The sequence below is a fragment of the Salminus brasiliensis genome, chromosome 1 (genome assembly GCF_030463535.1).
Source record: "Salminus brasiliensis chromosome 1, fSalBra1.hap2, whole genome shotgun sequence".
Classification (NCBI taxonomy): domain Eukaryota; kingdom Metazoa; phylum Chordata; class Actinopteri; order Characiformes; family Bryconidae; genus Salminus; species Salminus brasiliensis.
The window spans coordinates 5128469-5143352 of NC_132878.1; the positions used below are offsets into that span (position 1 = coordinate 5128469).

General features: G+C 40.4%; 2 protein-coding genes across 4 annotated transcripts in view; one reads left to right on the forward strand and one right to left on the reverse strand.

Annotated features, from left to right (window-relative positions):
• LOC140573633 (astrotactin-2-like) overlaps positions 1-14884 on the forward strand; it is a 789110-nt gene that overhangs the window by 171968 nt on the left and 602258 nt on the right. The window lies entirely within an intron of this gene.
• Positions 190-1073, reverse strand: LOC140572142 (gamma-crystallin M2-like). Its single transcript, XM_072692735.1, has 3 exons — positions 1062-1073; positions 715-957; positions 190-465 (listed from the first exon to the last, which is right to left on the reverse strand). The coding sequence occupies exons 1-3, from the start codon at positions 1071-1073 to the stop codon at positions 190-192; spliced, it is 531 nt and encodes a 176-aa protein (XP_072548836.1).

Consider the following 14884-nt stretch of genomic DNA (forward strand, 5'->3'; position numbering starts at 1 on the left):
TGATGCATTGCTTGATAAGCCTATCACTTGTTTTCTCCCAAAGTAAAAAGGCTAAGGTTTAGTACACTCATTGTTCTCTAGGAGATTTCTGTAATAAATAAACAAAAAATAAATATACACAAAATCTCATATTTTTCAGTGATTGAACATTTTATTGAAAGATTGATATTTTACATTGATGATCACTTCTTAGTACCAGGAGTCCATGATACGCCTCATGCTCATGAACCTCATATTGCCATAGTCTCTGAAGCTCCTGTAGTGTCCAGGTCCGAAGTACCACATCCTGCCCATGTAGTTGGGATGCTCGTACATGAGCCAGTGGCCGTCCATCACATGGCAGGACATGCAACCGTGAGACCAGTGGTAGCGTTCCATGAAGTTGTCACAGTCGTCAGTCATCTCCATCATCTGGCCCATGTAGTTATCCCTCTCGTAGGCCCTCATTCTGTAGGATCCGCTGTACTGTTGGAGGAAAGAAAGATCGATGTGAATTTTTGACATTGAATTATGAATGTTTTGAAAAGATTTTAATGTGACAAAGCGATGATGTTTAACAAAGTTTGCACCACTAATGATTCTTGGTAAGTTTGAAAAAAAAAATTCACAAAGTGCAGTAAGTTGAGAATTAAGAGTTGAGCTCTCATATGGCTCAGAATTATGTTCCATCATAATGAAGCTGACATTTACACATGCCATATCTAGCAGTCTTACCCTGGGGATCATGCGGCAAGACCTGATCCAGTTGTTTGAGCCCCACATGCTCATGTAGTCACTGTACTCGCCCTTTCTGAAGAAGTACTGGTGGCCCATGTAGTTGGGCTGGTCATAGACCATCCAGCAGCCGCTCATCACCCTGAAGGAGTGGCAGCGGCTCATGTAGGAGGACATGTCGGAGCAGTCGCTGCTGCATTCCCAGGAACGTCCCATGAAGTTCCTGTCCTCGTAGAAGACGATCTGTCAAAGATAAACCGGTAGAATATAAATGATTATATTTGGAGAACAGCAGAATCTCAAAACTATGTTCCAAAATTTGACCCATGTTGACGTGTCCTGCTTACCTTGCCCATCATTTTGGCAGCTTTGGTTGTCTGAGCTGTTTCCAACTGGTGACTGACACACTCTGCCTGGTTTAAACCTTGCATTTATACCTGACCAAAGTGAAAGGATAGTGCACCTCCTATTGTCCAAAGCCCTGACCATGCAAAATGGTGAAGAGGCTCATAGAGAAGCGCTTTCATCTCACTTTCATGTGACTCCAGAAGACTTTTGAATGGATCCCATGATCAGTAACAATATAGCAGGGCCTGTGCAGGGTTTTGTTGTATTTACACTGTAAAGGAATTCTGAACATCACTGTCATTATATACCTTTGTTTAGTTACCAGGCAGCTGAATCAAAATCCTATTTTGTTGGGTTTTTCCAGCTGTTGGAAAGATGTATAATGCTGACTTTTGGGAAAAAACAACCCTTTATTTATGGTTAGATGTAGGTCCAGACCAATGGAAATATATTTGACTCATATTTTTAAGTAAGTAAACATTCTGGTAACTGTGGAGAATACTTCATTTTGTGGGGCATTACATAGTTTAGGAAGAGATCAAATACTGATTCATATGTGTATATTCATAAGTGTAGTTTATTATTTTTAAATTATTTTTTTAATTTAATTTAGTTTTTTGCTTCATTTATTTCTGTTAATTAGGTTATTTTTCCATACATTTCATAAGCAGTTTATATTTTTTTTCTGTTGGTTACATTTTGTTGATGGTTACATTTGGGTTTTTTTTCTTTTGTTATTTTAACCATGATTTGTGTTTTGGGTTCATCAGTTCAATGTGGTTTGATGTAATATTACAAAGCAATATTTGGTTGCTATTCTATGGAAATTAGCATAATAGCATAACATCATTAGTATTCCTAGAAATCATATGCTCATGTATTTTAAAACAAACTACAGCCTTCAGTATATTTTACTGAGTTCAAGTAATTAAAACATGTCAATTGATTGAACATATTTGTTAATCATTTACATTTATTAAATGTAATTATGCATACTTTCATTTTAATAGAAAAAATCTACTTGTCATAAAATGGGTAATTATTATTATTTTTTTTATTTCTACATTTTGGCAAATTAATATAAATTCATTTAAATGAAACTTTCAGGACCAGTACTGCCCAATACATAAAACAAATTGACAGAAAAAAATATATATTATTCTACATGGCAGATATTTCCTGACTGACCTTCAGAGACACTGAGAGGTGTAAAAAAAGTGTGGGAGTGAGAGAAATGGGGGATGAGGGGCATAAAAATACAGCTGGAGGTAATCCCATTTTAAGCCCACCACTTTACAGAACCCTATTTGCTTCTCTGACTGAAGCTTTTGGATATTGTTTAAATTTTTCTTTTTCACAGGGCTCACAGCCATCACCTCATATCTCAAACGAGGCACTTACATGCAGATTTGTGTTCATTTGGTTTAGGAGTGCCGTTTGTGTACATGCAGGCGTTAATTTGTTTACAGCAATCAGGCAGTAAAATCGCTTTATTTCTTATCTGTTGACACAAGCAGCAGTAATTACTGCACTGTAAACAGCATTCAAACAAAACTAATCTTCAGCCTGTGGAGTTCTACTATCAGCAGAGTCTCCACACTGGAAGGGGGATGGTGGTTGTAGTATTCGGAGGATTTCTTTGTATATGTTAGGTGTTGTATATTCTAGGGTTTTTAGGTTTTTAGTTTTTTTTAGAATGGTTTATGTATATGGACAGTTACAATAATAAGTACAAAATGTAGACTATAGATAAGCTTATGTTATCTAATTACTTATATAAAATATAAGTAATTAGATAATAATCTGTAGTCTACATTGTGTACTTATTATTAAAATTGTTGGTACCCTCGGTTAATGAAAGAAAAATCCAAAATGGTCACATAAATAATTTGAATCTGACAAAAGTAATAAAAAATAGAAATTCTATGAAAATGAACAAATGAAAATCCGACATTGATTTTGAACCATGCTTTAACAGAATTATTTTAAAAGATAAACTCATAAAAATGATGGTACCCTTAACTTAATATTTTGTTGCACAACCTTTTGAGGCAATCACTGCAATCAACTGATTCATGTAACTGTCAATAAGACCTCTGCATCTCTCAGCAGGTATTTTGGCCCACTCCTCATGAGCAAACTGCTCCAGTTGTCTCAGGTTTGAAGGGTGCCTTTTCCAGATGGCATGTTTCAGCTCCTTCCAAAGATGCTCAATAGGATTTAGGTCAGGGCTTATAGAAGGCCACTTCAGAATAGGCCAGTGTTTTCCTCTTAGTCATTCTTGCGTGTTTTTAGCTTTGTTTTGAGTCATTATTCTGTTGCAGGACCCATGACCTGCGACTGAGACCAAGCTTTCTGACACTGGGCAGCACATTTCTCTCTAGAATCCTTTGATACTCTTGATATTTCATTGTACCCTGCAAAGATTCAAGACACCCCGTTCCAGAGGCAGCAAAGCAGCCCCAGAACATAACAGAGCCTCCTCCATGTTTCACAATAGAGATAGTGTTCTTTTCTTGATATGCTTCATTTTTCATCATCTGTGAACACAGAGCTGATGTGCCTTGGCAAAAAGTTTCATTTTTGTCTCATCTGTCCATAGGACATTCTCCCAGAAGCTTTGGGGCTTGTCAACATGTAGTTTGGCAAATTCCAGTCTGGCTTTTTTATGATTTGTTTTCAACAATGTGTCTTCCTTGGTCATCTCCCATGACGTCCACTTTGGCTCAAACAAGGATGGATGGTGCGATCTGACACTGATGTTCCTTGAGCTTGAAGTTCACCTTTAATCTCTTTAGAAGTTTTTCTGGGATCTTTTGTTTCCATTCATATTATCGATCTCTTTCATTTGTCATCAATTTTCCTACTGCGGCCACAGTTCCATGGACCTTGATTTCTGAATAATATGAGCAACTGTAGTCACAGGAACATCAAGCTGCTTGGAGATGATCTTATAACCTTTACATTTTAACATGTTTGTCTATAATTGTCTTTATAATCTCCTGAGACAACTCCTTCCTTCACTTCACTGCACTGTACCATTTATAGCCCAATCATCCTCATACAGCGCCATCTGCAGGAACACACAATGTGACACATTTGTGTTCAGGAGCTTATTTATTAGGCATGGTACAAATAGATTTGTGTTTTCCTACTCCAGAGAAGGCTATTTTAATGGCGGTACTTCTCCACAGGGAGTAGACAAGTCTATATGATAGATATAACATATGCATACAGCACTGAGCTTTATCACATTTCATCCCTCGCTTTGTCCACATACATACAACCAAACTCAGCACCTGCTTTTTGAAGTCCATCTCTTCTAATCCTTGTGGCCTCATGACCGGCCTGTTTTTTATTTATTTATTTTTTTTCAGCAAGGGCTTCATGCTGCTCACTTTGTTTAAATTCCTTTAAAATATGCATGCAAATACTCTTCGCAAAGATATTTACAAATACGACTACAGCACATACTGAGTGGCAGCTTAATTAGGTACAACTCCCATTTACATGAAATTCGGCTTAGTCAGTGATGCCCCGGAGACAACGCTTTCTAAGTGGGTAGGTTTATGCTGGAGGGTTATAGTGTATGAATTCAAGGAGAGAACTCGGCTTTATTTGTTTGATAAGAACAGAATTTTTATTTGTTGCTGTTGTGACTTCTCTCAGCATGTGTGTCACAGCTAACATTCACTTGTGCATCACGCTGGCCTTTATATATTCATACATATGCATTTATATACAGTACACGCACCTGTACTGCTGTGAGAACAAGCATCCAGTAGCAACAAAGCACAGCTGAGCATAACAAGTGAGGTAGTGAGGTAAAAAAAAATGTGGACACATCTTTTAATGCTCACACTGCTGACAGATGTGCAAATACACTGTACTGCCAATATAAAGGAGGACTCTGCTCTATTGAATGATGGATGGTGCTCCATCTAATACTTTTGGAATGAGTTGGGATGACGTTGTGGATGATGAGGTGGGGTGGTGATCATCCAACATCCTGACCTTAAAAATGCTCTTGCTGCTGAATGCATTCAAATCCTCACAGCAATGCTCCTCCCAAATCTAGTAGCCTTCTTCCCTGGACAGCAGAGACAGTTACTCCAACAAAAGCAGGATAAGCACTTTTTAAGCCTTGATTTCAGAAGAAACTAGCAATTGAGTAGGTGTCCCAATACTTTTGTCCATATTGTGTACTTAGATTAGTATCACAGCCGAAGGGTAGGCCAGAAATGTGAACGTTGAGGATGTGTGGGAGTATAGATGTGTAGAATTATTGCCTTGTTGACTGTTCTAGTCCATACTAATGATGCTATTAATGCAACAACACATGGTTGGAAATCGCTGACTGCTTTTTATAGTCAGAGGACTGAAATAAATAAATAAAAAAATCAACTGATTTAGGGACGCAGACACATTGTATATTATCTAAAGAAAATCATTTGCAAAAGAATGGGATGCTACTGAGCAGCTATAAATGAGCCTATGATTAGTGTTCATAAGTGTTGCTACAAAGGGTTCTTCAAGCGATGCAATTGGGTCCGTAGCCTCTCCATCATTACAGTGAACCCCAGAGCCCAATGCCTGCCTGTCTTGAGCGATACTATTGAAGAACCACGAAGAAGAACCATGCATCCAAGAGATATGTGAGTATTTAAGAGCCTTGTTCTTCATGGAGCCAAAACTGGTTCTTCTGTGGCATCGCTCAAAGAACCCTATGAAACCCCTTATTTTTTTTGAGGGTGTATCTATATATTGGGGAGTGTCATTGATGGAAATGACTGTGTATTGGGAAGACTACATCCACACACCAGAAGGCTTGGAAATGGTATGTGTGGTCAGAGCACTGTTTGTAAGATTGTTGGATAGTTTGGAGTCAGTGCTCAGGGCTTGCTCCAGGGCCTGACGGCCCTGACTGTTGGACCATGAGAGAGAGCAAACTGAGACTGGCTGTGAGTTCAGTACAAAAACAGCAAATCAGAGTCTATTCTTTAACCTTCAGTCGTTCAGAGGCCAGCATTGACTTTTTTCTCTGCTTTTTTAAACCTTATGGTTCCTGGGGAAAGAGGAGCAGGAGGGGAGTGTTGAGGCTCCTCTGGAGTGACATAGGGTCAAGTGCCTTTCTTAGAAGTACAATAGCTATGCCTAGTGTCATAGCTGACTAGTTGAGATGGCAAATTTCAGTGGGAGAGCCCTTAATTTCTGTGTCATGTTTTGACAGTCTTTCCCAATTATGTTTCAGACAGCAATAATGACTTGACAGTTTATTAGGAACTACTACTCTCAGAAACACCTACAGTACCTACAGTGCACCATCCTTTCATATATCATCTCTTACTCTGTTAGCCTTTGCATAAATGAGGCTACAGGAGATGCAAATAGCCATATATGGAAATGTTTAAATGTGCCCTGTGAGCATCATGACCATGTTCTGGATCAATAGATTCACATGATCTAATTTATGTAACATAAAATATATTTTTACAGCATCAATAATCTACTATGTTGTTTGATATAACTAATTAGTATATTAATTAATACAATAATAGTATCATACAATTGATACATTGCACATTTTTTTAAGGTGCATCATACGACAAATGCATGCAATCTTGAGTAGAGTTGCATTATATATAACACTTTGTAATTTCTGAGGTTCATACACTATATGGACAAAACTATTGGGTCACCTGCTCATTTATTGTTTCTTCTGAAATCAATGGTCTAAAAAATCTTGAAGACCCCCAGGGATTACCTTTTACTAGATTTTGAGGGACATTGCTGTGAGGATTTGATTGCCAAACAAGCAGTAGTAAGTTCGGGATGTTGTGTGATCCTCCCGCCACCTCATTCCTAACTCCCCAACTCATCCCAAATGTATTGGATGGAGCACCAACCATCCATCATTCCAGAGAACACAGTTCTTCCACTGCTCCACAGCTTAATGCTGGGGGGCTTTATACCCCTCTAGCCCACATCAGGCATTAGATATGGTGCAGATAGGTTCATGTGTACTGTGAAAAGACCTCCTGAATAAGGCATTAGAGAGGAAACCAAGTCATTCCAAGTATAATGATCTGGTAAGTCAGTGTCTGCAAGGTGGCTCAAGAGCAAGATGCTTGCCAGCAGAGGTTGGTTGCAGGGACTTCGCAATCCAATCTCTGTTCAGAGCTCTAAGCACGCTGGGTATCGAGGGAGAGGGGAGGAGAATTGCCATCCGCAGTGCCAACGACATGGCAGGGAAAGCTTCACGTGGCTGTGGCTCAAGAGAGGAGAGCCATGGGGGCAGAGTAGCTAGTTTGCCATCTGGATGCAAGCTTGGGTCTGATCAGCCCAAGCCTGGTCCCTTGTTTGGCCTTACATATACAGTTATCAACAAAATATACCATTTATCACTTAATTAATCTAAATAGTCATCTATGGATAATTTTAAACATTTTTAACTGACCAGTTACAAATGACCAGAGTCTATGAATTTGTTTAAATTAATATAATAAATAATAAATATGTAACAACAGCAGTATTTGACCAAGATGTTGTAAGAATGACATATAATTAAATAGTAAATAAATCATAAACTGCATATTATTAATAGGCTACATCATACAGTAAAGGTAAAGGCCGTACGTGTAATTCATGGAAGTCATTCTTAGAGTCCTGTACTCAAAGAGATTCGTTTGTAAAGCTAGAACTGTGACCTTGCCTGCATATTAGCCATTAAAGAGATTGCTTTGTGCCGTTTCCTATTTGTTCATTATACAACTGTTACTTGGGAGAGATTGGCTCTAATTAAATTCGCCTTTTTGCAGACTGGACAACATCTGCAAAAGCCATCGGCTCCACTCTCTTTACCCAAGTTAGTCATAACATCGACAAGTATGAAACACAACTCTGCTCTTCTACAGTTTTTTACAGTCCTAGAGGTGGAGTTCAATGACTATGACTTTTTTTTTTTTTTTTACAAATCGAGTAGGGACCCATTAGGCTGGTGCTGTGCTTCTCCCCGTGGATTTGTGTGCCACTCTGTCTGACACAAGTCAGGCACAGTCAGCTTTGCTGATGGCCAGGAAAAGCAGCCAGCACTGCAACTAACATGTGACTTCAAAGCGAAGGCACGCTTGAAATCTTGCTCCAGTTTTCAGCACTGTGGACAGCTCCCTGAGTCATTCAGGCAACGGGGCAGGGGCAGGCAAGACTCAGCGTCAGCGTTTCAGTGCCGGACAGCTCCTCTCTAACCGGCATAACAAAGAAATGGATCGTTTTGTCAACACTGCGCATGCAAATGCCAACACAGCAAAACGTATCTGAGCATGGATCCGGCCGATTAACATATTTGACAATAGTGTAGGCAATTAGACTCTTTTCTGGCAGACAGTTAGGAGGCTTGAATCAGTAACAATGATCGTATTCTCACAAAACGACTATTATTGGATAAAGGTCAGCAGTTTTCTCTTAAAAGCCTCTTTGAAAAAGGATTAGTACTTCAATTCAGAGAATCAGGCACTGTTAATAAAGGTGTCTAAATGTGCTTTGGGATAAGGTAATCCTTGTAGGTGTGTATTATGTCACATGCACATGAGTTGAATTTGCATATTTGTCACACTTAAGAGCAAATACAAAACACCCCTGGGAAAATGGTGAAAAAATGGGGGAGAAGGCAAAAACCAAGAAGAACATGAAGGCTGACCATCATATCTGTTGTAAAGCTAACACAGAATTTCAAGATATAAACAGCATACCTGTTAAATGTGGTGGAGGTAGTGTGATGCATCAAAGAAGGAAATCAGACATAGAAAGTGGTTGTTTAGTTGTGCTTGTGGCTCTAAGCTGGCAGATGTAGTGGATACAGTGCTGTCGCTCAGACTTTTTGCACACATTAACACAACCTAACCCAACAAATTTCACACTGCCCTTCTCCAAAGAGGGATTTGGTCATGTCCAGACTCTGCCGCAGAACTCAAAGCAGCTAGAAATCACGACTAGGTGGGATATCATTAAAAAATAAAAGTGCCAAAAGTGATCTTTGGAGCGGTGCCACTGAACAGTGATTCTCAGTCCTGGACCTGGAGTACCACTGCCCTGCACATTTTAGAGCCTCGGCTGCTCCCAGCGCACCTGATGCAACTAATGAATTCATTAACAAGCTCTTCCTGAGGTGAAGCGAGTGTGTTGGGGAAGGAGGAACACTACGGCATGCAGGGCAACTGAATCAGGATCAGGATTAGGATCTATCTACCTACCTACCCATATGCCTACCCAAATCTATCTGTCTGTCTGTCTGTCTATCTATCTATCTATCTATCTATATGTCTATATATCTACCTATCTGTCTGTGTCTGTCTGCCTGTCTATCTGTCTGTCTATCTATCTATATATCTATCTATCTATTTATCTATCTATCTATCTATATATATATATATATATATATATATATATATATATATATATATATATATATGTCTGTCTGTCTGCCTGTCTATCTGTCTGTCTTTCTGTCTGTCTGTCTATCTATCTATCTATCTATCTATCTATTTATCCCTTGGACTCTAGATTTTAGATTCTAGACCAGTTTTAGAAACCATATGTTCCTAGAACCACACATTTTGCAGAACCAGTTAAGGAAACTTTATTTTCAGAATGTAGGGCATAATTATGTATTGTTACTTAATTTTGTTATATTTAGCATAATATTGCATTAGGCTTTAATATGCAAATTAAGCCTTTCAACCAATAATAGCTATCTTGAGCATCTTGACCTATTTCAGTCCTTTTGGAATATTCGTGGGTGTAAAAAAATGTTCAAGTAACCCAACAAAACCCCAAACTGAGATTTTTATTGTGATATATTTTTATATAATGACATTATAAAATACTGTGATTTCAGTATACTATACACAAGGTCAATCAGCCATACAATACACAGCAATAAAACTCCAAGCTAGCATTTTGTCCCAATCAAGAGGGTCAGTCTCCATCAGTGGCTAATATTCGAACATTTCCACATCCAGTTCCATCTGACATGTCATTACGTCCTGCTCTCGGCCCTCTGCAGGTTTAGCTCTGGTCATTACATCCTTTTTCATCTCCTTCTCTTGCCTTTTCTCTTGTGTTTGCTAAAGCACTCTCTTCCTCCATTTATTAGACGGGGGAAAAAAGCCCCGGTGTAGGGTGTAGTGAGCTGGGATGAGTATGAGTGGGCTAGCCAGCACTAATGCCAGCGGAAAATGGAGCAGATCGCTAATGACGACTGACAGGGGCCATCTATTGTGGTCATGTGATACAGCAGCCCCAGCCGACAAAGCTCTGCTCGATATGCTCAACCTTGCTCCCTCTGAAAGATAAAAAAAAACACACAAACCCATAGCCTTTACAGATTTCTCAGGGTTTTATTGCCGTGGCTGTATTTCTCATTACTTTTTCATACCAGGGATAAATGTTTTATAAAGAAATGTCCCTCACAATACATATTTGTGGAATATCATACCTTCAGTGAGTTAATATGACCTGGAATTGCACCTGTAGTCGAGCGTATAGCAATGCAAGGCCTAATGCCTTCAAATATGCATTGACTGCAGCCAATTTGATCTCGAACCAAGCTAATTAAGAAATTGAAAACCTGAACTTTTTAGTGGAGAGCACAATCGTTTAGGTTTCCTAGTAAAAGAGTTGAGAAAATATGTAAAATCCATCTGTTTTCAAGCATTTCAGTCATTAACACTGTCTGGCTGAATTTTTGCCATCCAAGCAAAAAGAAAAACTGAAATCTTAATATCCCTATTTCTCCTGCCGTCAACTTTCAATATGTCCTCACAGCTAAAGCTAAGAGAATGCATCTGAACTATGCTTAGTAATTTTCATGGAGTGTGCTTATGAAAGCAGAAATAGGCGAGATAGGAAATTGTTTTTTAGCACCTGTAGTGCACTGACCTTGACATCGTCAAGCGAGAGATGTTTTACAAGTGGCACTCTTAAAAAGAACTCTAATTACAGAGGCTAAGAACTTGAAGTGTTTATATTATGATCATAGCTCATGGCTCATGGCTTGTGCTGCATTGCCATTAATGTATTAAAACTTGCTGTGCTCCTGTTCGGCCAGCACCATAGCCTTGATTTTGGGTCAGTGCAATAATTGATAACGCTAAAGTAGCACCTGCTGTCCTCTCTTTCATTGCATAAATGACGGGAAGAGGGATGGCCATCCTATCCACTCTTGGCCATGGGTGGCTGTGGCATCACTAAGGTCACTAATCGCTCATGGTCTTCCAATGGTAGAGCCAAGGCTTAGGGTATTGTGCTGCTTAGGACGCCCAAATTTTCTCATTGTTAATTTCTGCCCACTAGCTAACCCCCCCCATTACCAGCACTGGGGCAGTTAAGGCATTCAGGTGCTTCCTCTGAGACACATGAAATCAGACATTTGCATCTTTTCAAACTATAATGCTCTAATGCAGTGTCATTGAGCAGCTGTTGGATGAGAACAATAGCGTTGGCTAGCATTGCAAATGATGGGGGAGGGGGAGGTTCATCCTACCCAACTGGAGACAGAGAGGCCATTTTTGCTGTCCTGGACTGGGCTCTCCAGTCATAAATTAAAAAAAAATTGTGCATGACATGTCGGGGTAGGCGATGTTTGACAAAATAGTGCTACAGCAAAAACAGGCAAATGTGAGGCACAGTGGTGTATGTGGGCAAGCATGAGGATGGATGATGAAGGTTACAAAGAATGCATATATTGGGTGTTGTAGCTGTTCAGTTGTTTGTTATAAATAGTAAGACTTCGGTTGGGGAGAAAGATACCCGGATTTTGAAAGCCTACTTCCCACCCAGTTATTTTCTATGGAGGGTTTGTAAAAAAAAAAAAGAAAATAATACGCTCTGTCTAGGTGGTTGACTGGGTTAGCTTTTAGGTTTTTTAGCCATGCTTCCATATTCTCCCATAGTAGCCATTGTGTTTAGCATCGAAAGGCTTTCTCGAGTGGGTGGGGTTTATGTAAATTTTTAGAGTGTAAATATAACAAGTTAAGAGTGTTACATAACAGAAATTTGGGAATTTGCCTGTTTTCCAACTCTGTTTTGGTTCTGCCAGATTTGATGGCGATGGTCAAAAGCCGATCTGCACCAAGATCCTTTCCAGCTTCAAGTACGGCTCGGCTCGACCCGCCATCCTTTAAGATCCACGGAAGACGAGCGTCCAGACTTTTTTCTGTCCTACACCGAAGTGGTGGAACGAACTTCCCCTGGGTGTCCGAACAGCAGAGTCCAACGCTCGCTGTCTTCAAACCCAGACTGAAGACCCTCCTCTTCTGAGAGTCCTTGGGCAAAGTGTAGTATGGTCTCCTTACTGACTTGTGTTTAGTAGAGTCTAAACTTAGAGGATCTTTGAATTATTAGTCTATTCAAACTAGCTGAGGTTCTTCTTGGGTAAATAGTGAAGCACTTTTGTAAGTTGCTCTGGAGAAGAGCGTCTGCTAAATGCCTTAAATGTACATTTTCTATTGAATGAGGAATTACGGGGTTTGAGGTTCACGGTTTGTCACTTCCATGTACTGTTTTCCATGTTTGGGCTCTTTTAAATAAAACTTTTGAATGTAATCCAACAAATCATCCAACAAAATCCTCAGTCTTTAGTTTGCAGAGGTTTCTATGCCATTACACTGATAACACGCCAAGCATACAGCCAAGCAGAGGTTACCTGATGAAGCTCCAGTGGGTGTACTGTAAATATGAGATGTGGGCCAGGCAGGCTGGGAATACTGTCACCTAAGCTCATGTTATCCCACGTGACCTTCACTTTCTCATCCCCTCCACATCGTAACCCCATCACTCCATCTCTCCATCTCTCTGATGACCCCTCCAGCCTCCAGCCCTGCTCAGTCTTGACTTCATTCAGGTGGATTAGGGTTGCTTGCTGTGTGGAGTAGAGGCACCCCATGGCTATGTGTGGGTGGGGGGCACTCGGGGCTGGGTAAGCTGGAGCTAACCCTAGGGCTGTGTGTAGGCTTAGCATGTGTGTGTGTGTGTGTGTGGGTGTGCATCAGTGTGAGTGTGTGTGGATAGATGATGCTGTGCTGCAGGGAGCCAGGCCTCACACGTTAATCCCCAGTGGGCCCTGCTGGTGCTCTTGTTTGCTTTAATCCTGTGCAGGATGTAAGCAGTAGAGTGGGAGCAGGGCTGTCTGCAGGCTCCGCACTTCTATTAATTAGCTCCTGGAGGAGAGTGTGGCGAAGATAGCAAGAACAGGGTGGAGGGGAGGGAGAGGATGGAGCTAATCAACCGCTCATGTGTACCGTTTGGCTCTTCAGCGATGACTGTGGAGTCTGTGTTTTGTTTTGGAGCATAAAACTGACCTGTCAGTGCTCCGCCCACAAATGCATAACTGTCATAGCAACAGTTGCTAGGTTGGGCAAGCTTTCCAATTATTGTCAGGTGACTCACTTTCCGTCTTAGAAGTCCATCCAAGTCAGGCCAAAGGCATTCAGACCCCATGATGTTGAGGTCTGAACTGGACAAGGTGGTCAGTCCATTGTCCTGAAAGCAGCAGCTCTAGCAGGATCTTCTTGATCACCTCCATGTCAGTCGTCTTCTCAGCACCTTTACCGCACCCTTGCACCCATGCGAGATATCATAGCAGCTACCTTGGAGCACCTCAGTAAACATATTCAATACAAATACAAGTAACACTTTAACGGCTGTATTAACCACCAATAATGACAGCAAATACTAAACGCCATGGCCACAGCATTGTATATACCTTGCAACCACCTGGATATAGCATTTGAAGCACTAACCACAACCTAAGATACATTAGCAACCAACCAGAATAGTATTGGGATACATCATAATCATTCAATTCAGGCGTTGCATCGAGTCCCGTTACCACAGATGTATAAAATCAAGCCCTAAGCCATGCAGTCGGCCTTTCATCCACACATTAGTGAAAAAACGAGCTCACTGAACTCCAGCGTGGTTCTGTATGTAATAGGAGACACCGCTGCACCAACAACAAGAAGTCAGCTGGTGAAATTTAGACCTTCCCTCCTAGATCTTCCTCCATCAGCTGTGAGTGGTATTATTATTGAACAGTGGAAGCGTTTAGGAGGAACCACAGAGAGCAGCTCAGCAAGACCACGTAAAGTTACAGAGCGGGGTCAGGGCCAAGTGCTGAGCTCAGAGCATAGTGCAGAAAGGTCTCTGATAACTGCAGAGCTCCAGACCAACAAAGCAAAGGGGGGGGGGGGGGGGGAACTCCATATTAATGCCTATGGGTTTAGAATAGGACGGCGTAAAAGCTGCTGTAAGTGACTCAAGACTTACAGTGTTAACCTGAACCTGAACACATGTAAATGCAAATTTGCTGTGTACTATGTGCTGGAAAAAAAAACAATAGCAGCCACCTATATGACCTACATGAGCAACCACCTTGGATGTCAGAACAACCGCCTACTAGACCAATAAGGAATATGAAATACTGACCACCAAAAATTCCTAAGCAACATTTTTAGAACATATTGAGCATATTGAGTGCATTTTTTTTTATTTGTTGTTGTCTTTGGTAGTAGTAAATTAAATTTTTTATACAGAATTGAGATTGTTTTCATATTTCTAAACAACATCTGCACCAAAGGAAGTGCATTAAGGACATTAATGGGTTAAAACTAGTTGGTTTCTTTATAAATAAATAAATAAATTGTGCATCCAAGGATATCAGAAGGGCATCCAGGAGAACAGATCCCAAAAACGTCTCTTAAAGACAGGAATAGTGTCTCTGGTTGTTCTTTGACTTGTAATGTTCAGGAGCAGAACTGGTTGAGAC

Coding starts and splice junctions, on each gene's coding strand:
- LOC140572142 (XM_072692735.1), bottom strand. Junction 466..714: donor CTTGCCGCATGATCCCCAGG/GTAAGACTGCTA, acceptor TTCCTCCAACAG/TACAGCGGATCCTACAGAAT.